The sequence below is a fragment of the Melospiza melodia genome, chromosome 25, assembly GCF_035770615.1.
Source record: "Melospiza melodia melodia isolate bMelMel2 chromosome 25, bMelMel2.pri, whole genome shotgun sequence".
Lineage (NCBI taxonomy): Eukaryota > Metazoa > Chordata > Aves > Passeriformes > Passerellidae > Melospiza > Melospiza melodia.
In genome coordinates this window covers 10,036,680-10,058,672 of record NC_086218.1, presented here as the reverse complement: position 1 = coordinate 10,058,672, position 21,993 = coordinate 10,036,680, and the positions used below count along the sequence as shown (strand labels likewise).

General features: G+C 66.9%; 2 protein-coding genes, 2 long non-coding RNA genes and 1 pseudogene across 7 annotated transcripts; 2 read left to right on the top strand and 3 right to left on the bottom strand.

Annotated features, from left to right (window-relative positions):
* Positions 1-319: 319 nt before the first annotated feature.
* On the top strand, positions 320-3,749 carry LOC134429090 (myelin protein P0-like; annotated as a pseudogene).
* Positions 3,750-5,667: 1,918 nt separating this feature from the next.
* Positions 5,668-7,653, bottom strand: LOC134429162 (uncharacterized). Of its 2 annotated transcripts, none has more exons than XR_010030533.1 (3): positions 7,613-7,653; positions 7,009-7,063; positions 5,668-6,355 (listed from the first exon to the last, which is right to left on the bottom strand). It is a non-coding gene; the product is annotated as an uncharacterized LOC134429162 (long non-coding RNA). The 2 variants fall into 2 exon arrangements; XR_010030534.1 differs by lacking the exon at positions 7,613-7,653 and adding an exon at positions 7,381-7,400.
* A 2-nt stretch (positions 7,654-7,655) lies between these two features.
* Positions 7,656-12,396, bottom strand: LOC134429163 (uncharacterized). Its single transcript, XR_010030535.1, has 3 exons — positions 12,311-12,396; positions 11,469-11,498; positions 7,656-7,736 (listed from the first exon to the last, which is right to left on the bottom strand). It is a non-coding gene; the product is annotated as an uncharacterized LOC134429163 (long non-coding RNA).
* On the top strand, positions 9,020-14,008 carry LOC134429161 (nuclear receptor subfamily 1 group I member 3-like). The gene is given in 12 exon segments (XM_063176266.1): positions 9,020-9,206; positions 9,683-9,833; positions 10,879-11,009; positions 11,309-11,505; positions 12,187-12,285; positions 12,288-12,303; positions 12,306-12,369; positions 12,472-12,586; positions 12,675-12,705; positions 13,422-13,538; positions 13,617-13,722; positions 13,798-14,008. Coding segments are annotated over 12 exon segments (1,284 nt in total). The 5' UTR covers positions 9,020-9,079; the 3' UTR covers positions 13,928-14,008.
* A 1,024-nt stretch (positions 14,009-15,032) lies between these two features.
* On the bottom strand, positions 15,033-20,352 carry LOC134429154 (mitochondrial import receptor subunit TOM40B-like). 3 transcript variants are annotated; one of them, XM_063176257.1, is made up of 9 exons: positions 20,246-20,352; positions 19,924-19,991; positions 19,750-19,842; positions 18,804-18,905; positions 18,603-18,708; positions 16,969-17,091; positions 15,970-16,046; positions 15,767-15,869; positions 15,033-15,256 (listed from the first exon to the last, which is right to left on the bottom strand). In XM_063176257.1, exons 1-9 carry the CDS (start codon positions 20,331-20,333, stop codon positions 15,117-15,119), a joined length of 900 nt encoding a protein of 299 aa, XP_063032327.1. In that variant the 5' UTR covers positions 20,334-20,352; the 3' UTR covers positions 15,033-15,116. The 3 variants fall into 3 exon arrangements, with proteins under 3 accessions (XP_063032327.1, XP_063032328.1, XP_063032329.1); XM_063176258.1 differs by having other exon boundaries at positions 18,603-18,678; XM_063176259.1 differs by lacking the exon at positions 16,969-17,091.
* Between the last annotated feature and the right edge of the window lie 1,641 nt (positions 20,353-21,993).

Below are 21,993 nucleotides of genomic sequence, written 5' to 3'. Positions count from 1 at the left end.
TTGACCCTGGTGTCCCTGTCCCCCGTGTGACCCCGGTGTCCCTGTCACCCTGTGTGACCCCGATGTCACTGTCATATCAATGTCCCTGTCCCCCCGGGTGACCCTGGTGTCACTGTCACATCGATGTCCCTGTCACCCTGTGTGACCCCGGTGTCCCTGTCGCCCTGTGTGACCCCAGTGTCGCTGTCACATCGATGTCCCTGTCCCCCCGTGTGACCCCAATGTCCCTGTCCCCACATGTGACCCCGCTGTCCCTGTCCCCCCGTGTGACCCCGGTGTTGCTGTCCCCCCGTGTGACCCCGATGTCACTGTCACATCGATGTCCCTGTCACCCTGGCTGACCCTGATGTCCCCGTCCCCCCATGTGACCCCGGTGTCACTGTCACATCGATGTCACTGTCCACCAGCTAACCCAGTGTCCCTGTCCTCTCGTGTGACCCCAATGTCCCTGTCCCCCTGAGTGACCCCAGTGTCACTGTCACATCAATGTCACTGTCACCCCGTGTGACCCTGGTGTCACTGTCACATCAATGTCCCTGTCACCCCGTGTGACCCTGGTGTCCCTCTCCCCCCCTGGTGACCCCGGTGTCACTGTCACATCGATGTCCCTGTCACCCCGTGTGACCCAATGTCCCTGTCCCCCAGTGTGACCCTGGTGTCACTCTCACATCGATGTCCCTGTCCCCCTGAGTGACCCTGGTGTCCCTGTCCCTCCGTGTGACCCGGTGTCCCTGTCCCCCTGTGTGACCCCCGGTGTCACTGTCACATCAATGTCCCTGTCCCCCTGGGTGACCCTGGTGTCCCTGTCCCTCCGGGTGACCCTGGTGTCACTGTCACATCAATGTCCCTGTCCCCCTGGGTGACCCTGGTGTCCCTGTCCCCCTGTGACCCCGCTGTCCCTGTCCCCCTGTGACCCCGCTGTCGCTGTCCCCGCCGCAGATCTTCCACTTCGCCAAGGGCCAGCCGTACATCGACGACGTGGGCACGTTCAAGGAGCGCATGGCCTGGGCGGGGAACCCGCGGCGCCGCGACGGCTCCATCGTCATCCACGGGCTGGAGCCCAGCGACAACGGCACCTTCACCTGCGACGTCAAGAACCCGCCCGACATCGTGGGCAAGTCCTCGCAGGTCACGCTCTACGTGCTGGAGAGAGGTGCGGCACGGCTGGCACGGGGGGACACGGCTGGCACCGGGGGGACACGGCTGGCACCTCCCTGGGGGGGGACACGGATGGCACCGGGGGGACACGGCTGGCACCTCCTGGGGTGGGGACACGGCTGGCACCTCGGGGGGGACACGGTTGTCACCTCCCTGGGGGGACACGGGTGGCACCTCCTGGGGTGGGGACACGGCTGGCACCTGGGGGGGACACGGCTGGCACCTCCCTGGGGGGCACATGGTTGTCACCTCTCTGGGGTGGGGGACATGGCTGGCACCTGGGGGGGACATGGTTGACACCAGGGGGCACACGGCTGTCACCTCCCTCGGGGGCAGGGACACGGCTGTCACCTCCTGGGGTGGGGGACATGGTTGTTACCTGGGGGGGAACATGGCTGTCACCTCCATGCGGGGTGTGACACGGTGTCCCTGTCCTCGCAGTGTCGCTGTCCCCGCAGTGCCGCCCCGTTACGGTGTCCCTGTCCCCTCAGTGTCGCTGTCCCCGCAGTGTCCCCACTGTCCCCTCAGTGTCCCCACTGTCCCGGGTGTGTGACACGCTGTCGCTGTCGCTGTCCCCGCAGTGCCGCCCCGTTACGGTGTCACTGTCCCCTCAGTGTCACTGTCCCGGGTGTGTGACACGGTGTCGCTGTCCCGCAGTGCCGCCCCGTTACGGTGTCACTGTCCCCGCAGTGTCACTGTCCCGGGGTGACACGGTGTCGCTGTCCCCGCAGTGCCGCCCCGTTACGGTGTCACTGTCCCCGCAGTGTCACTGTCCCGGGGGTGACACGGTGTCGCTGTCGCTGTCCCCGCAGTGCCGCCCCGTTACGGTGTCCCTGTCCCCTCATGTCCCCACTGTCCCGGGGGTGACACGGTGTCGCTGTCCCCTCAGTGTCACTGTCCCGGGTGTGTGACACGGTGTCGCTGTCCCCTCAGTGTCACTGTCCCGGGGGTGACACGGTGTCGCTGTCCCCGCAGTGCCGCCCCGTTACGGTGTCACTGTCCCCTCAGTGTCACTGTCCCGGGTGTGTGACACGGTGTCGCTGTCCCCGCAGTGCCGCCCCGTTACGGTGTCGTGCTGGGCTCCGTTATCGCCGGGGCGCTGCTCGTGGTGGCCGCGCTGGTGGCGCTGGGCTACGGCGGCCGCTACTGCTGGCGGCGGCGCCAGGCGGCTCTGCAGCGGCGGCTCAGGTCAGCGCGACCCCTCCCCAAACAGGGACCCTGCCCCAAACGGGGACCCTGCCCAAACGGGGACCCTGCCCCAAATAGAGACCCCTCCCCAAATCGGGACCCTGCCCCAAACGGGGACCCCTCCCCAAATCGGGACCCTGCCCCGAATAGGGACCCCTCCCCAAATCGGGACCCTTCCCCAAACAGGGACCCTGCCCCAAATCGGGACCCTGCCCCAAATAGAGACCCCTCCCCAAATCGGGACCCTGCCCCAAACGGGGACCCTGCCCCAAACGGGGACCCTGCCCCAAATAGAGACCCCTCCCCAAATCGGGACCCTGCCCCAAACGGGGACCCTGCCCCAAACGGGGACCTGCCCCAAATAGAGACCCCTCCCCAAATCGGGACCCTGCCCAAACGGGGACCCCTCTCCAACAGGGACCCCTCCCCAAATCGGGACCCTTCCCCAAACAGGGACTCTGCCCCAAATAGGGACCCTGCCCCAAATAGAGACCCTCCCCAAAACGGGACCCCTGCCCAAATAGGGACCCTCCCAAAATCGGGACCTTCCCCAAATCAGGACCCTTCCTCAAACCGCGACCCCTCCAAACCGGGACCCCTCCCCAAATAGGGACCCCTCCCCAGATCGGGAACCCTCCCCAAATCGGGACCCCTGCCCCAATCTGGACCCCTCCCCACACCGGAACCGTCCTCAAACCGGGACCACCGGGGCCGCAATTCCGCCGTCCGAGCCGGGATCCCCGTCCAAACCGGGACCCTCCCCAATTTCCGTGACCCCTCCCCAAACCGGGAGCTGCAACCCCACCATCCCGAGCTGCTCTTTTCCCCTTTCCCCCAAACCGGGACTACCGGGGCTGCAATTTCCGCGCCCCCCTCCCCACACCGAGAGTCCCGGGGGTCCCTCCCACCATCCCGACCCCCCGTTTTTCCCCCCTTTTTCCCCCCATTTTCCCCCGCAGCGCCATGGAGAAGGGGAAGCTGCAGCGCTCGGGCAAGGAGGGCTCCAAGCGCAGCCGGCAGGTGAGCGCCGAGCGGGGCGGGGGGCACGGCGGGCTGTCCCCCCGGTCCCCCCGGTGCCCGGGCCCGCCGGGGGCTGCGGGTGAAGCCCCCCTGTCCCCGCAGGCCCCCGTGCTCTACGCCATGCTGGACCACGGCCGCGGCGCCAAGAAAGGCAAGGGCGGCGCCGGCAAGGATAGGAAATAGCGGTTAGCGGGCAGGGAGGGACCCCCGGGGGCGGCCGGGGCCTCGGGGGACCCCCGGCCCCCCAAAGTCATCATGACCATCGAGATGGAGCTGCGGGGGGAGCCCCGGGCGCGGCGCCGCCCGCCGCCCGCTCGCCGAGCCGGGGCAGCCTCAAGAACGCGCTGCTGAGCATCGTCAGGCCCAACTCGGGGGGCTCCTGAGGGACCCCCCGCGCCCGGGACCCGGCGAGGAGCGGGGTGTGGTCCTCGCCTCGGGTCCCCCGCCTTGGGGACAGCGCTGGCGACAAGCGCGGCTCAGCCCCCCCGTCCCCGGCCACCCTCGGTCGCTCCCTGCCCAGCCCCGGGTGGGATTTGTGCCCCGGAACGCGGGCTTGGGGTCGGTGCCCCCTGCCCGGGGCCGCGTCCCCCTCCCTGAATTCGGGGCGTTTCTCTCTGTGCCCCCCCACCCCAATTTCGCTCCTTTTCTGGCCGTTTTCTCGTCTCTCCCCGCGGCCGAGCCCAAATGACGTCGCGGGGTGGCCCCTTTGTCCCCTCCTTTGTCCCCTCCCTTTGTCCCCCCATTAACCCCCGTAACCCCCGGGACCCCTCCCCAAACCCGGCCGGAGCCCCGTGGGAGGGGGCGAGGCTGCGGCCGGGCTGGGGGAGCCGCCCGTGCCCCCCAAGGACGCGTTTTGTACCCCCTGTGCCCCGTCCCTGTCCCCTCCGTGTCCCCGCGGTGCCATTAATAAAGCTGACATCTCCGGGAGCCCCCCGTGCCACCGCGCTGTCCCCACACCACGGCGACATCGCCGTCACCCTCAGCGGGGAGGTGACACCTGGAGGGTGACCTGGTGTGCCACCCCGGAGTCCTCAATGCCACCGCCCTCCCTGCCAGCCGCCGTTAATTAAAGCTGTAATTAACACAACCAAAGCATTGCGGGAACGGGCAGGGAACGGCCCCGGTGCCCCCCCGGTGCCGTTGTCCCTTTCCCTAATAAGTCAGCGCTGCCCGACCCCGCCGTGTCCCCTGGGGCCGCCGCCGCTGTTTTTCTTTCCAAGGAGCTATTTCTGCACCGGAGCGCGGCACTGCGGGGCCCTGGGAACGGCCCCGAGCCCCCCAAAAACCCGGCTGTGAACCCCCCGAAACCCGGCTGCAAACTCCCCCAAAACCCGGCAGTGAACCCCCGAAACCCAGCTGCAAATCCCCCAAAACCCGGCTGTGAACCCCCCGAAACCCGGCTGTGAACCCCCCGAAACCCGGCTGCAAATCCCCCAAAACCCGGCTGTGAACCCCCCAAAACCCGGCTGCAAACTTCCCCAAAACCCGGCTGTGAACCCCCCGAAACCCGGCTGCAAACTCCCCAAAACCCGGCTGCAAAGCCCCGAAAATCTGGCTGCAAAACTGGGCTGAGAACCCCCCCAAAGCCCGGCTGCAAATCCCCCAAAATTGGGCTGCGAACTCCCAAAAACTGAGCTGCAAACTCCCCCTAAATCCGCCTGCAAACCCCCCCCCCCACCAAAAACCCAGCTGTGAACACCCAAAACCCGGCTGTGGATCCCCCAAAATTGGGCTGTGAACCCCCAAAAACTGGGCTGCAAACTCCCCTAAATCCGCCTGCAAAGCCCCCAAAAACCCAGCTGCAAACATTCAAAACCGGGCTGTGGACCCCTCAAAATTGGCTGCGAAACCCCCCAAAAGTGGGCTGCAAACCCCCCCCAAATCCAGCTGTGAATTTCCCCAAATCCAGCTGCGAGCTCCCCAAAACCCGGCTGCAAAACCCCCAAACTGGGCTGCAAACTCCCCCTAAATCACCTGCAACCCCCCCCCCCCAAAAAAAAACCGGGCTGTGGACCCCTCAAAAACCCGGCTGCGAATCCCTCAAAATTAGGCTGTGGACCCCTCAAAATTCGGCTGTGAACCCCCTCAAAACGCTCATGTGAACCTCCCCGAAATCCTCCTGTGAACCCCCCAAATCCGGTTGCGAACCCCCCCAAAAATCCACCTGCGAACCCCCCCAAATCCTCCTGCGAACCCCCCCAAAATCCACCTGCGAACCCCCCAAAATCCGGCTTAAATCCCCCCCAAACCCTCTCAGTGGGGACCCCTCCCCAAATTCCCCCGAGCCCCCAGCGCAGCCTCCTCTTCCTCACTCTTTATTCCCTGCACGGGCCAAAAGCCCCTCGGGGTGGGGACAGTGACAGTGACAATGACAGAAATGTGGGAGGGGGCGGTGACAGTGACAGAAATGTGGGCAGGGGGCGGTGACAGTGACAGCAAGGTGGGGACCCCCGATTTCCTGGGCTGGAGGCTGCAGCGGGACCCGTCCCCCCCCCCGGTTTGGGGACACCGGGCATGTCCCCAACGCCACCACGGGACGGGGAAATGGGGAATTCCGTGGGAAATTGGGGATCCCATGGAAAATTTGGGGTTCCCATGGAAAATGGGGGTGCTCATGGAAAATGGGGGTTCCCATGGAAAATGGGGGTGCTCAAGGGAAACGGGGGGGGGTCCCACGCCGCCCCCTCCCCAGGGCCACCTCCCCTTGGGGACACCGGGCTGTGTCACCCCCCCAAATCCCCCGGTGTCACCGGGCAGGGAAGGGCCGAGCCCCCCTCGGGAGGGTCCCCACGGGGTTTGGGGGTCCCGGGGGGTCCCGGGGGGGTCCCGGGGGTCCCTCAGGGCCGCGGCTCCCCCCGGCGCTGGCGGGAGCGGCGGAAGCGGCCCTGGATGGCGAGAGCCGCTCGCTCCGTCTCGGGCGCGCTCAGGTCGATGTCGATCTCCTCTTCCTCGTCCTCCTCCTCTTCCTCCTTCTTGCGATCAGCCTTGGCTGCCGGGGACGGGGGGGGGACAGGACGGGGACACGCTTGGGGACAGGCTGGCACTGCCAGGGTCACCCAGGGGGACAGCCTGGCACCCCCAGATTGCAGTGGGGACACTCAAGGGGACACCCTGCCACCAACCCGGGGGGACAAGGGACAGCCTGGCACCCCAGGGGGGACAAGGGACTGCCTGGCACCCCAGATTCACCCAGGGGACATCCAGAGGGACACCCTGGCACCAACCTTGGGGACAAGGGACAGCCTGGCACCCCCCGATTGACCAATGGGACACTCGGAGGGACACACTGCCACCAACCGGGGGACAAGGGACAGCCTGGCACCCCCGGAGTCACCCAGGGGACACCCTGGCACTCATCTTGGGGACAAGGGACAGCCTGGCACCCCTAGATTCACTGTGGGGACACTCAGAGGGACACACTGCCACCCCCCTGGGGGACAAAGGACACAACGAGCCCTCCCAGGGGGACACCGCGACACCTCCGAGGGGACAGGGGATGTCCCCAATGCACGCAGGTGCCACCTGCCCATAAGGATGGGGGAAATGGAGGGGCCCTGGGGTGTGCGGGGACAGAGGTGACAGCGGTGACAGAGGTGACAGCGGTGACAGCGGTGACAGCGAACCTGTGCCGGCGCTCCTCACCTTGCTGCTGCCCACCGGGGGCCTCCGCCGCCGAGGGGGTGACACGGGGACTGCGCTGCGGAGAGAGGGGACCTGGGGGTGACACAGGGTCCCCCCATTGTCCCCGCATTGTCCCCGGGGTCCCCACAGCCTCCAGCCCGAGCGGGGCTCGCGGTGGCTGCGCTGAGAAGAGAGGAGGGCCGGGGGGACCGGGGAGGTGACACCGGTGGGGCTCGGGGTCCTCAAAGTGTCCTCCCCCCCGTCCCCGGGACGCAGCGTCCTGGCCCCATTGGCGCTCCCCGCCCGGCTCGGTGCTGGAAGCCCGGAAAAGGGGCAGAGTCCCGGTTCCGGTGTGTCCCCGGTCCCCCTCGTTGTCCCCCCCGGTGTCCCCACCTCGCTCATCCCGCCCGGTGTCCCCCGGTCCCCCTCGTTGTCCCCCGGTGTCCCCGATGTCCCCACCTCGCTCATCCCCCCCGGTGTCCCCGGTGTCCCCCGGTGTCCCCCGTTGTCCCCCGGTCCCCCCACCTCGCTCATCCCCCCCGGTGTCCCGGTGTCCCCCGTTGTCCCCCGGTCCCCCCACCTCGCTCATCCCCCCCGGTGTCCCGGTGTCCCCCGGTGTCCCCACCTCGCTCATCCCGCCCGGTGCCGCCGCCGCTCCCAGTGCGGTCCCGGCGCTGCCGCCGCCGCCTTTATAGGGGCGGGGTTTGATTGACAGCCGCGAGCAGCCAATGGGAAAGAGGGGGTGGGGACTAAAGTGACACGCCCATGAGGGTGGCTCCTCCCCCCCGATCCAGGGGAGGCGGACACGGGGGGGACATTGGGGACATTGGGGGGGAGGACTGAGGGTATGGGGACATTGGGGGATGCTGGGGACATTGGGGACACGGGAGACACTGGGGGGACACTGGGGACATTGCGGGGGACATTGGGGACGTTTGGGATATTTGAGATATTGGGGACATGGGGGCACGGTGGTGACAGGAGGACATTGGGGGACACAGGGGGACACGGAGAGACACTGGGGACATGGGCGACATTGGGGACATTGGGGACATTGGGGACATTGGGACATGGGGGACATGGGGGACATTGGGGACATTGGGCACATGGGGATACAGGGGGACATTGGGGATATTGAAGATATTGGCGACATTGGGGACATGGTGGGGGGGACTGAGGACATGGGGACATTGAGAGGGACATTGGGGACATGTGGGACCACGGGAACATTGGGGACGTTTGAAGGGGACAAGGGGATATTGGGGACATTGGGGACACGAGGACACTGGGGACACGGGTGACATGGGGGACACGGGGGAACACTGGGGACATGGGGGGACACGGGGACACTGGGGGACAAGGGCGCACAGGGGACACAGAGGGCTTGGGGGGACCCGGGGGGACACGAGGAGGCTTGAGGGGACATAAAGGGGACATGGAGGGGACAGAGGGACACGAAGAGACCCGGGGAACACGGGGGGACACGCTGGGACATGGGAGGGACTCAGAGCGTGGGACAAGTGACACGAGGGGACACGGGGGACACAGTGGGGGTGACAGTGCCCCAGCCGAGTGCCGCCCTCCTGTTGGGTGGCACCTGGTGACAGGGCACCGCTGCTGTCCCGGCACGGTGACACTGCCAGTCCCCCCGTGGCGCTGGTGACAGTGACCTCCCTGTGGGGACAGCGGTGGCAGGACGGCCACCGGTGTGTGTGACACGGGGTGCCACCCTCAGCGCGCTGTGACATCCTGGCTGTCCCCTCTGTGGCTGTCCGTCTGTCTGTCCCCGTGTCCTTGCGCCGTACCCACGCCCGCCTGTCCCGCTTGTCCCGCCCCAGGTGCCACCCCCGGTGCCACCCCCGGTGCCACCTGTCCCCCCCCGCCCCGCGCTCTGTCCCCGCCTGTCGCAGCCCCAAGTTCAAGGTTCAAACTCCACGCGGCCCTTCCTGGGACCGCCGGTGACACGCGGGGACAGGAGGGGACACACAGGGACCGGAGGGGACACACAGGGACCGGAAGGGACACACAGGGACAGGAGAGGACACAGAGGGACAGGAAGGGACACACAGGGACAATCAGGGACACCCAGGGAATGGAGGGGACACTCGGAGACCGCCAGGGACACGCGGGGACCGCCGGGGACACGGAGGGACACGATGTCCCCTCACTGCATGGGGACAATTCCCTGTCACCGACAGCTCCGGGGGACACCGACTCAGGTACCGCCAGCAGGGGGACAGGAGGGGACAGGCGGGGACTGGCAGGACACTCGGGGACAGGAGGGGACAGGAGGGGACAGGAGGGGAGCGGAGAGGACGCACGGGGACAGGAGGGGACACACAGGGAATGCAGGGGACACACGGGGACATTCAGGGACCAGCAGGGTCACTTTGTCCCTGTTGGGGACACGCGGGGGCTGGCAGGGACAGGAGGGGACACTTGGGGACAGGAGGGGACACTCAGGGAATGCAGGGGACACACGGGGGCTGGCGGGACACGCGGGGGACCAGCGGGGACATTCAGGGACCGGCAGAGTCACTTTGTCCCTCTCGGGGACAGAGGGGACACACGGGGGCTGGCAGGGACACGAGGGTGGCCAGCGGGCTCACGCAGGTGACACAGCGACGCGAGGTGGCCTCGAGGGGACGGGAGCGGTGCCGGCAGCGTGTCACCCCCGCTGTCCCCGTGTCCCCAGGCGTGTCCCTGTCGAGCCCCCCCGGCACAGCCCAGGACCCCGCTGGGGACACGGAGGCCGAGGGTGACAAAGTGTGCGCCGTGTGCGGGGACAGGGCCAACGGGTACCACTTCCACGTGATGAGCTGCGAGGGCTGCAAGGGCTTCTTCAGGTGGGGACACCGCGGGGACAGCTGGGGACACCGCGGGGACACTGCGGGGGCACTGCAGGGACACTGCGGGGACAGCAGGGGATACCGCGGGGACAGCTGGAGACACTGAGGGGACAGCAGGGGATACTGCAGGGACAGCTGGGGACACCTGGGGACACTGAGGGGACACTGAGGGGACACTGTGGGGACAGATGGGGACACTGCGGGGACACTGTGGTGACACTGCGGGGACACTGAGGGAACACTCCAGGGACAGTCGGGGACTGCTGGGGACAGTGTGGGGACAATGTGGGGACACCTGGGGACACTGCAGGGATAGCCAGAGACATTGTGGGGACAGCTGGGGACAGCCAGGGACAGTTGGGGACGCTGTGGGGACAGCTGGGGACACCGCAGGGACACTGTGGGGACACTGCTGGGACAGCCAGGGACACTGTGGGGACAGTTGGGGACACTGCGATGACACTGCAGGGACACTGTGGGGACACCTGGGGACACTGCGGGGACACTGTGGGGACACTGTGGGGACATCCAGGGACAGCTGGGGACACTGCAGGGACACTGCAGGGACACTGCGGGGACATCTGGGGACAGAGTGGGATAGGATGGGATGGGACATGGGGACAGGACAGGATGGGATGGGACAGGGAGGGACAAAATGGGGTGGGACAAGGAGACAGGGCGAGGGGACACGATGGGATGTGGGGACAGGAAGGGACAGGAGGGACTGGCATGGGATGGGATGGGAGGGGGTGGCACAGGACGGTCCCATGGATGGGGACAGCGTGTGACAAAAGGGGACAGCAGCTGGCACCCCGAGCTTGGGACAGCCCTGCCCATGGGGACATGCGGTGGCAGTGGCCATGTCCCCTTGGTGGCAGTGTCCCCTTGGTGGCAGTGTCCCCTTGGTGGCACTGCCTGTGTCCCCTTGGTGGCAGTGTCCGCGTGTCCCCCTGGTGGCAGTGTCCCCCTGGTGGCAGTGCCCGTGTCCCCCTGGTGGCAGTGTCCCCCTGGTGGCAGTGTCCGTGTCCCCGTGTCCCCGCAGGCGCTCCATCCTCAAGGGTGTCCGTTTCTCGTGTCCCCTGGCGCGGCGCTGTCCTGTCACCAAGGCCAAGCGGCGACAGTGCCAGGCCTGCCGCCTGCAGAAGTGCCTGGACGTGGGCATGAGGAGGGACAGTGAGTGACACGGGGGACACCGCGGGGACACCGGGGGGACACGGGGCAGGGCAGAGAGGGAGGACATGGAGGGGACACGGGGGACAGGGGACACAGGGCAGCAGCTGGGTGGGATGAAGGGGACCTGGAGGGGACAAGGGACGGGGTGGGGTGGCAGGGAGGGGACAGAGGTGGCAGCAGGGGATGTGGCACAGAGAGGACAGCAGGGACCCGCTCGGGTGTCCCCGATCGCTGTCACCTGTGGCTGCGGTGACAGCGGTGACAGCGGTGACAGCGGTGACACGGGCCGGGGGTGGCAGTGATCATGTCGGAGGAGGCGCTGCGGCGGCGGCGGGAGCTGCGGGGACAGCGGGGACAGGCCGGGGGACAGCGGGGACACGAGGGACAGCGGGGACACGAGGGACTGACGGCCGAGCAGCAGGAGCTGATCGCGCTGCTCATCGGCGCCCACCAGCGAACCTTCGACTCCAGCTTCTCGCAGTTCATGCGCTGCTGGGTGAGCGGGGACAGCCCTGTCCCCAAGGGGACACCTCTGTCCCCAAATGGAACCCCTTGTCCCCAAACAGGACACCCCTGTCACAACGGGACACCCTGTCCCAAACGGGACACCCTGTCCCCAGTGAGGGACTCCCGTCCCCAAACGGGACCCCGTGTATCCAACGGGACCCTCTGTCCCCAACAGGACACTGCTGTCCCCAACAGGGACCCCCTGTCCTCAAACGGGACCCACTGTCCCCAACAGGACTCCCGTCCCCAAACAGGGCACCCTGTCCCCATATGGGACCCCTGTCCCCAGCGGGACCCACTGTTCCCGGCAGGGACACCCCTGTCCCTGTGGTTGTCCCCACTGTCCCCACAGGGCTCCCAGCCGTGCCCTGCCCGCCCCTGTGGGTGTCCTGGCTGTCCCCACAGATGTCCTGGCTGTCCCCATAAATGTCCTGACTGTCCCCACGATTTCCCACCCGTCCCCACCACCACCCTCCCTGTCCCAGCGCTGTCCCCTCTCTGTCCCCGCCTGTCCCCTCTCTGTCCCCTCTCTGTCCCCGCCTGTCCCAGCGCTGTCCCCTCGCTGTCCCCAGCGCTGTCCCCTCGCTGTCCCCTCGCTGTCCCCTCTCTGTCCCAGCGCTGTCCCCTCGCTGTCCCGCCCGTCCCAGCGCTGTCCCCTCGCTGTCCCCAGCCCGCCGTGCGCCTGCTGGTTCCGAGCCCCCCTGGCGGGGCTGTGGCGGCGGGGGTGTCGCTGTCGCTGTCGCCGCGGGAGGAGGCGCTGCGGACGTGCTGTCGCTGCTGCCGCAGTTCGCGACCTGAGCACGTTCATGATCCAGCAGGTGATCAAGTTCGCCAAGGAGATCCCGGCGTTCAGGTGCGCGGGGGACACCGCGGGGTGCTGGCGGCGGCGGGTGCCACCCCGCTGCCCTGTCGCCGTGTCACCGCCGTGTCACCGCCGTGTCCCCTCCCCCGGCAGGAGCTTGCCGCTGGAGGCGCAGATCTCGCTGCTCAAAGGGGCCACGCTGGGCATCTGCCAGATCCGCTTCAACACCGTGTTCAACCCCCGAACCAAGGCCTGGGAGTGCGGCAGCGCTGCTACACCATCCGCGACGGGGCCCTGGGTACCCCTGGGGACACTGGGGACATTGGGGACAATGGGGACAATGGGAGTGCGGGCAGCGCTGCTGCACCATCCGCGATGGGGCCCTGGGTACACCTGGGGACACTGGGGACACTGGGGACATTGGGGACACTGGGGACAGTGGGGACATTGGGGACAATGGGGACATTGGGGAGATCTGGGAGTGCGGGCAGCGCTGCTACACTATCTGCGACGGAGCCTGGGTACCTGGGGACACTGGGGACAATGGGGACATTGGGGACACTGGGGACAGTGGGGACATTGGGGACACTGGGGACATTGGGGACATTGGGGACAACGGGGACACCTGGAGTGCAGCCAGCGCTGCTACACCATCCGCGACGGAGCCCTGGTACACCTGGGGACACCTTGGGGACACTGGAGGACACCTGGGGACACAAGGGGACAGAGCCTCCAGCTGTGCCAGGGGAGGCTCAGGGGGGAAATTTGGGTAAATTCCTCCTAAAAATGGGAAAGGCCTGGAAGAGCTGCCCGGGCGGTTCGGAGCCACCACCTGGAGGTGTCCCAGGAGGTGGCACTTGGTGACAAGGGTGGGGACCAATCCAAAGCCCTCACTGGGGTTCTGTCCCTCCCCAGCCGGGTTCCAGCAGGTGTCCCAGGAGGTGGCACTTGGTGACAAGGGTGGGGACCAATCCCAAAGCCCTAACCCAGGGATCTGTCCCCTCCCCAGCCGGGTTCCAGCAAGTGTCCCAGGAGGTGGCACTTGGTGACAAGGGTGGGGACCAATCCCAAAGCCCTCACTGGGGGTTCTGTCCCCTCCCCAGCCGGGTTCCAGCAGGTGTACCTGGAGCCGCTGCTCAAGTTCCACGAGAGCCTGCGGCGCCTGCGGCTGCATGAGGCCGAGTACGCGCTGCTCCAGGCCATGCTGCTCTTCTCGCCGGGTGAGTCACCTCGGCGAGGGACACGGGGACACCCCGATGTCCCCAAAGCCCCGCTGAGGTCACCGCGCGTCCCCTCAGACCACGCCGGCATCGCCCAGCGCGAGGCCATCGACCAGTTCCAGGAGAAGGTGGCGCTGACCCTCAAGAGCTACATCGACCACCAGCACCCCCCCGAGGAGGGCAGGTGAGCTTTGGGACGGGGTGGCATTGTCCCCAAGGCGGTGGGGACGGCCACCAGAGCGGGCTGGGTGTCCCCAAGGTTCCTGTACGCCAAGCTGCTGCTGCTGCTGACGGAGATGCAGACGCTGAAGGTGGAGAACACGCGGCAGATCCTGCACATCCAGGACCTGTCGGCCATGACGCCGCTGCTCTCCGAGATCATCAGCTGAGCAGGGTCCCCCGTGTCACCCTCCTGTCCCCAAGTGTCACCCCCGGCTGCCTCCAGGCACAGAGTAAAGCTCCTTTATTTATCCTGGCTCCCGGGTGTGTCACCGCGGGGAAACTGAGGCACGGCCGCCATGGGGACAATGGGAGCACCCCCATGGCAGCAGCCACCCCCAGAGAGTGGCACTAGGGACAATGGGGATCCCCAGCCCCCCATGGCAGCAGCCACCCCCAGGAGGTGGCACTAGGGACAACGGGGACCCCCAGCCACCCCCGTGGCGCTGTCACTCGCTGTCCCCAGCCCGCCGTGTCCCCGCTGTCCCTGTGGCACCTGCACGGCCCGGCCTGGCAGCTCCCTGAGCAGGACAGTGCCACCACACGCTGTCCCCACTTGTGCTGTCCCTGCTGTCCCCTCTGTCCTGTCCCTGCTGTGCTGTCCCTGCTGTCCTGTCCCCACTGTCACTGCTGGCCCCACTGTCTTGTCCCATCCCCACTGTCCTTGCTATCCTGCTGTGTTGTCCCCACTGTCCTGTCCCTGCTGTCCCTGCCATCCCCGCTGTCCATCCCTGTTGTCCTGTCCCTGCTGTCCTGTCCCTGCTGTCCCTTTGTCCTGTCCTTGCTGTCCTCGCTGTCCTGTGCCTGTTGTCCATCCTCACTGTCCCATCCCCACTGTCCCATCTCCTCTGTCCCCGCTGTCCCATTCCTGCTGTCCTGTCCCCACTGTCCCGTCCCTGATATCCCCACTGTGCTGCCCCCACTGTCCTGTCCCTGCTGTGCTCTCCCTGCTATCCCTGCTGTGCTGTCCCTCTGTCCTGTCCCTGCTGTCCCCTGTCCCCGCTGTCCTGTCCCATCCCTGTCCCTGCTGTCCTGTCCCCTGTCCCTGCTGTCCCCTCTGTTCTATCCCCTGTCCCATCCCTGCCATCCCTGTTGTCTTGTCCCTGCTGTGCTGTCCCCTCTGTCCCCTCCCCGTTGTCCTGTCCCTGCTGTCCCTGCCATCCCCCCTGTCCTGTCCCCGCTGTCCCTGCTGTCCCTGTCCCTGCTGTCCCTGCTGTCCCTGCCATCCCCCCTATCCTGTCCCTGCTGTCCCTGCTGTCCCCCCTGTCCTGTCCCTGCTGTCCCTGCTGTCCCTGCTGTCCTGTCCCTGCTGTCCCCCCTGTCCTGTCCCTGCTGTCCCTGCTGTCCCTGTCCCCGGGCTCATCCCACGGTGACGGTGAAGCCGCAGTGGAAGCGGCTCCTGCAGTGGTTCAGGAACGCTCCCAGCGCCAGCGTCACCGGCAGCGGCGGCAGCTTCTTCTCCAGGACACCCCCCACGCTCCAATTGCTGTCCAGGAGCCCTGCGGGGACAGGGGACACCTGAGTGACACCGGCTGGGGACACGGGGACACCCGAGTGACACCATCAGGGGGCACAGGGACACCTGAGTGACACCGGCTGGGGACACGGGGACACCTCAGTGACACTGGCAGGGGACACAGGGACACCTGAGTGACACCGGCAGGGGGCACAGGGACACCCGAGTGACACCGGCTGGGGGCATGGGGACACCTGAGTGACACTGGCAGGGGACACAGGGACACCTCAGTGACACCGGCAGGGGACACGGGGACACCTGAGTGCCAGGTGACAGTGGGAACACCTGAGTGACACCAGCAGGGGACACAGGGACACCTCAGTGACACCATCAGGGGACACAGGGACACCTCAGTGACACCAGCTGGGGACACAGGGACACCTGAGTGACACTGGCAGGGGACACAGGGACACTGAGTGCCCCTGGCAGGTGACACTGGCCAGGAGGGGACATTAAGGGGACATCAAGGGGACACCAAGGGGACAGTGCCCACCTCTGAAGACGGCGTTGGCCCCGGGCAGGGTGAGCTGGTAGCCGAAGGTGAAGGTGCTCTCCTGCAAACGCGTGTTGGCCTCCAGCTCCACACCCACCTGCACCTGTGGGGACAGCGGGGACATCACAGCGGGGACAGCGGGGACAGCAGGGGGGACAGTGGGGACAGCAGGGGGGACAGTGGGGACAGCAGGGGACACGCACCTGCTCGTTGGCCCGGTGGTAGTAGCTGGCATGGGCGCCCCCGTAGCCCACGTTGAGCGTTGTCACCCAGTTTGGGGCTGCAACAGAGAGAGAGAGACAGTGTCCCCAGGGGTCCCCAAGTGTCCCCAGGGGTCCCCGAGTGTCCTCAGGCGTCCCCAAGGCATCCCCAAGTGTCCCCAAGGTGTTCCCAGCTGTCCTCAGATATCCCCAGGGCATCCCCAGCTGTCCCCAGGTGTCTCAGGTGTCCCCAGGTGTCCCTGAAGCACACCCAGGAATCTCAAGATGTCCCTGAAATGTCCCCCAGGTGTCCCTGAGATGTCCCCAAGGCATCCCCAGGTGACCCAGCTATCCCCAGGTGTTCCCAGCTGTCCTCATCTGTCCCAGCTGTCCCTATCAGTTTCATCTGTCCCCAACTGTCCCCGGTGTCCCCAAGGCATCCCCAGCCACCCCCATCTGTCCCATTGGTCCCCAGTGTCCCTTCTGTCCCCAGGCATCCCCATCAGTCCCATCTGTCCCTGTGTCCCCAGTGTGTCCCCTATGTCTCCATCTGTCCCCAAGGTGTCCCATCTGTCTCTGTGTCCCCGTGGTGTCCCATCTGTCCCCATCAGTCCCTGTGTCCCCATCTATCCCCATCTGTCCCCAATGTGTCCCCACCTGTCCCCAGTGTGTCCCATCAGTCCCACCTGTCTGCAGTGTGTCCCATTAGTACCCTGGTGTCCCCAGGTGTCCCATCTGTCCCCAGTGTGTCCCCTCTGTCCCCAGTGTCCCCAGGTGTTCCATCTGTCCCCATCTGTCCCCAATGTGTCACCAAGGTGTCCCCCAGGTGTCTCAGCTGTCCCTAGGCATCCCCAGCTGTCTCCACCTGTCCCACTGTCCCCATCCATCCCCATTTGTCCCCAGTGTGTCCCCTCTGTCCCCTGGTGTCCCCAGGTGTCCCATCTGTCTCTATCTGTCCCCAATGTGTCCCATCAGTCCCCAGGTGTCCCCGGGTGTCCGTACCCGAGTATTTCCCGGCCAGGGTGAGGATGGCTCCCTCCTCGCCGGGCCGCCGGTGGTACACGAGCTCCCCGCCCAGCACCAGGCGGGCGGTGACGCTCTGCAGGAAATGTGCCACCACGATCACTGCGGGGACAGCGGCGACAGCCACGCCTCAGACGGGACCCTGGGGCGGGGCTGAGTGGGGCGGGGCCGGGGCGGGGCCGGGGTGATGTCCCCGGGGCTGGCTGGGGCTGGCTGGGGCAGGGCGGTGTCCCTGGGGTGGGGCCAGGCGTGGCCGGGGCTGTGTCCCCAAGGTGGGACTGGGGCTGTGTCCCCAGGGTGGGACTGGGGCTGTGTCCCCAAGGTGGGGCTGGGGCTGTGTCCCCAGGGTGGGACTGGGGCTGTGTCCCCAAGGTGGGACTGGGGCTGTGTCCCCAGGGTGGGACCAGGGTGGGGTCAGACAATGCTGGACTGGGCCAGGGCAGTGTCCCCAGGGCGGGGCTGGGGCTGTGTCCCCAGGGCGGGGCTGTGTCCCCAAGGCGAGGCTGGGGCTGGGCGGGGCTGGGGCTGTGTCCCCAGGGCGGGGCTGGGGCTGTGTCCCCAGGGTGGGGCTGGGGCAGGTGGGGCCGGGTGGGGCTGGGTGGTGTCCCCAGGGTGGGGCCGGGGCTGTGTCCCCAGGGTGGGGCTGGGACTGGGGCTAGGCTGGGCGGGGCCGGGCACAGTCTCAGCAGTGTCCCCAGTGTCCCCAGGGCTGGGACAGTCTCAGCAGTGTCCCCAAGGCCGGGCACAGCCTCAGCAGTGTCCCCAGGGCTGGGCACAGTCTCAGCAGTGTCCCCAGTGTCCCCAGGGTCACACAGGGCTGGGCACAGCCTCAGCAGTGTCCCCAGGGCTGGGCACAGCCTCAGCAGTGTCCCCAGTGTCCCCAGGGCTGGGATAGTCTCAGCAGTGTCCCCAAGGCCGGGCACAGCCTCAGCAGTGTCCCCAGGGCTGGGCACAGCCTCAGCAGTGTCCCCAGTGTCCCCAGGGCCAGGCACAGCCTCAGCAGTGTCCCCAGGGCTGGGCACAGTCTCAGCAGTGTCCCCAGTGTCCCCAGGGCTGGGATAGTCTCAGCAGTGTCCCCAGTGTCCCCAGGATCAGGCACAGTCTCAGCAGTGTCCCCAGTGTCCCCAGTGTCCCCAGTGTCCCCAGGGTCAGGCACAGCCTCAGCAGTGTCCCCAGTGTCCCCAGGGCTGGGACAGTCTCAGCAGTGTCCCCAGGGTCAGGCACAGCCTCAGCAGTGTCCCCAGTGTCCCCAGGGCCAGGCACAGCCTCAGCAGTGTCCTCAGGGCTGGGCACAGTCTCAGCAGTGTCCCCAGTGTCCCCAGGGCTGGGATAGTCTCAGCAGTGTCCCCAGTGTCCCCAGTGTCCCCAGGATCAGGCACAGTCTCAGCAGTGTCCCCAGTGTCCCCAGTGTCCCCAGGGTCAGGCACAGCCTCAGCAGTGTCCCCAGTGTCCCCAGTGTCCCCAGGGTCAGGCACAGCCTCAGCAGTGTCCCCAGTGTCCCCAGGGCCGGGCATAGCCTCAGCAGTGTCCCCAGTGTCCCCAGTGTCCCCAGTGTCCCCAGGGTCAGGCACAGCCTCAGCAGTGTCCCCAGTGTCCCCAGGGCTGGCACTCACCGGAGCCCCCCAGCAGGTCGGGGTTGCCCAGGGTCAGCGTGGCCGTGCAGTCCTCGCCCCGGTACTCGCCGTCGAACTGCCACGTCACAAACTTGGCCTGGTGTGTCTGGGGACAGGGGACAGGGGACGGGGACGGCGCTGCTGGTGGCACCGGGGCACGGGCAGGGAGGGGCTGGCACGGGTGTGGCACCCCCGGCTCACCTGGAACACGGCCTTGGCACGGAGGTGGTCGCCCAGCAGGTGCAGGGCCTGGGCATTGAGGCTGCCACTGCTGTCCATGTCCCCGAGCAGCATGGGGAACACCTGGGGACAGCACAGGGATGGGGACAGGGACAGGGGACACCTGGGGACAGCACAGGGATGGGGACAGGGGGACAGGGGACACCTGGGGACAGCACAGGGATGGGGACACAGGGACTGGGACAGGGGAACACCTGGGGACAGCACAGGGATTGGGACAGGGACAGGGGACACCTGGGGACAGCACAGGGATGGGGACAGGGACAGCTGGGGACAGCACAGGGATGGGGACACAGGGACTGGGACAGGGAATGGGGACAGGGACAGCAGACAGGGGAACACCTGGGGACAGCACAGGGATGGGGACAGGGACAGGGGAACAGAGAACAGGGACACAAGACAGCGACAGGGGATGGGGGACAGGGGAACAGGGACACCTGGGGACACGGACAGGGGATGGGGACACAGGGATAGGGGCCAGAGGATGGGACACACCAGGGGACTGCATGGTGTGGCACAGGGACACCTACAGGGACACCTGGGGACACCTGGGACTATCCAGAGTCACCAATGATCCCAAAGTCACTGATGACCTCAGGATCACCCAGGACCACCAGTAACCCCAGGGCCACCAATGTCCCTGAAGCCACCAGTGACCTCAAGACCACCAAGGACCTGAGGGCACCAGCCACCCTGGGGTCACCCACCACCCCAAGGCCACCAAAGACCCCGAGGCCATCAATGACCCCAGGGCCACCAGTGACCCCAAGGCCACCAACAACCCCAGGGCCACCCAGTGTACAGGGTCACCAACCACGCTGGGGCCACCTGGGGTCACAGATGGCCACAATGACCCCCGTGCCAACCCCGCTGCCACCCCCCAGGCCGGTGGCACCCGCGCTGTCACCTCGGTGGGCCCCAGCTGGCGGTCCCCCACGAAGGTGGCGTTGAAGCGGTAGCCGGAGGGGCCCAGGGTGCTCATGTGCACCGTGTGTGTCACCTGCGGGGACAGGGACGGTCACAGGGACGGGGACAGCGCAGGGGGCATCCCACAGGTGTCCCCAGGTGTCCCCTGCCCCACCTGGAAGTGGCTGCTCAGGGTCTTGGTGACGATCAGCTTCACCCCCTCCATCTGCGGCGGGAACACCTCTGGGGGGACACGGCTGTCACCCCTGGGGACACGGCTGTCACCCCCCAGGTGACACCCACAGCCCCGTCTGGGGGACACAGCTGCCACCCCCACTCTCCCCATGGCCCCGCTGTCCCCTCCTCACCCCGGTGTCCCCTGACCCCGGGGCTCTCCGGTGTCCCCTCAGCCCCTGTGTCCCCTCACAGCCCCTCTGTCCCCTCAGCCCCGCTCTCCCCTCAGCCCCGCTGTCCCCCCGCCGTCCCCGTCCCCGCACCTTTGCAGAGCCGGTGCAGCTCATCGAAGCTGCCGGGGTTGCCGCGGGGCTGGGCCCGGCGCGGGGCCCGGCCCTCGGCGTTGCCCATGGCCCCTCACGGGCCCCCGCCGGCCGCCGCCATCGCGGGCGGCGCCGCCCGGAGCGCCTTCAGGGGGGGCGCCGCCGCCATCTTGGCTGCGGGCAACGGGAGCTGCCCATTGGCCAAGCGGGGAGGGCGGGGCAGCGCCGGAATGCGACCCCTCCGGCAACCTGGACCCGAGCGGCGATGTTCCGTAGCGGGAGCGTTCCGCGCCACCCTCCTGTCCCGCGCGTGTCCCCAAATCCCCAAATCCCCAAATCCCTGTGTGTCCCCAAACCCCCGCGTGTCCCCAAATCCCCAAATCCCTGTGTGTCCCCAAACCCCCGCGTGTCCCCAAATCCCCAAATCCCCAAATCCCTGTGTGTCCCCAAACCCCCGCGTGTCCCCAAATCCCCACTGTCCCCAAACCCCTGCGTGTCCCCAAATGTGAACCCCTCCGTGTCCCCTCCCCGTGTCCCCTCTGTCGCCATCACCCCACTGTCCCCTCCCCGCGCCACCCCCCCGTGTCCCCTGCCCTGTCCCCATCCCCGCAGTGACCGGGGGGACTCTGACCTTTGTCACCGGTGCCACCCCCGCCCTTTGCCCCCGTGTCCCCAGCCCGGTGGGGGTCGGTGACACCGCGGCGACAACCTTCGGCCCATGGGGACAGCAGGGGACAGCAGGGGACAGAGCCCCCCCCGCGTTGCCCCTCGGCCCCGCCGTGTTTGCCCGGGGGGGGCGGGATCGGGATAAAAACGGGGCCGGGGGAGGGGAGACCCCAAACCTTCAGCGACACCGGAAAGGTGAGGGGACAGCAGGGGACAGGAGGGGACAGGGATTGGGATTTGGGGCTGGGATTGGGATTTGGGGTCAGGATTTGGGGCTGGGATTGGGATTTCGGGTCGGCATTGGAGTGTTGGACCAGGATTGGGGTGTGGGGATGGGATTGGGGAGTAGGGCAGGGGCTGGGCTGTGGGGTTGGGACTGGGATTTGGGGGGCAAGGATTGGGATTTGGGGCTGGGATTGGGATTTGGGATCAGGATTGTGGTGTGGGGCAGGAACAGGGATTGGGGTGTGGGATCAGGATTGGGATTTGGGGCTGGGATTGGGATTTGGGCTCAGGATTGGGATTTGAGGCTGGGAGTGGGACAGGGATTGAAATTTGGGGCTGGGATTGGTGTGTGAGGTCAGGACTGGGATTTGGGGTTGGGGTTTGGGGCTGAGATTGGGATTTAGGGTTGGGTTTGGGGGGTGCGGCAGGAACAGGGATTGAGGTGAAGGAACAGGATCGAGATTTGGGGCTGGGACACGGACAGGGGATTGGAATTTGAGGCTGGGATTGGGGACTGGCATCAGGATTGGGATCAGGGGTCAGGATTGGGATTTGGGGCTGGGACTGGGATTTGGGAGTAGGGCAGGGATTGGGGTGAGGGGCTGGGGGCGTTTTTGGGGTGGGATAAGGGGGGAGCAGAGTGTGGGGCCGGGTGGGGACACTGGGGACACTGGGATGGGATGGGGCTGGAAGTTTCTGTGGGGTTGGAAGTTTCTGTGAGGCTGGAATGGGGTGAGATGGGATCTATGGGATGGGATTGATGGGATGGGGCTGGAAGTTTCTATGGGGTTGGGATGGGGTGGGATGGGTCTGGAAGTTTCTATGGGGCAGGGATGGGATGGGGCTGGAAGTTTCTA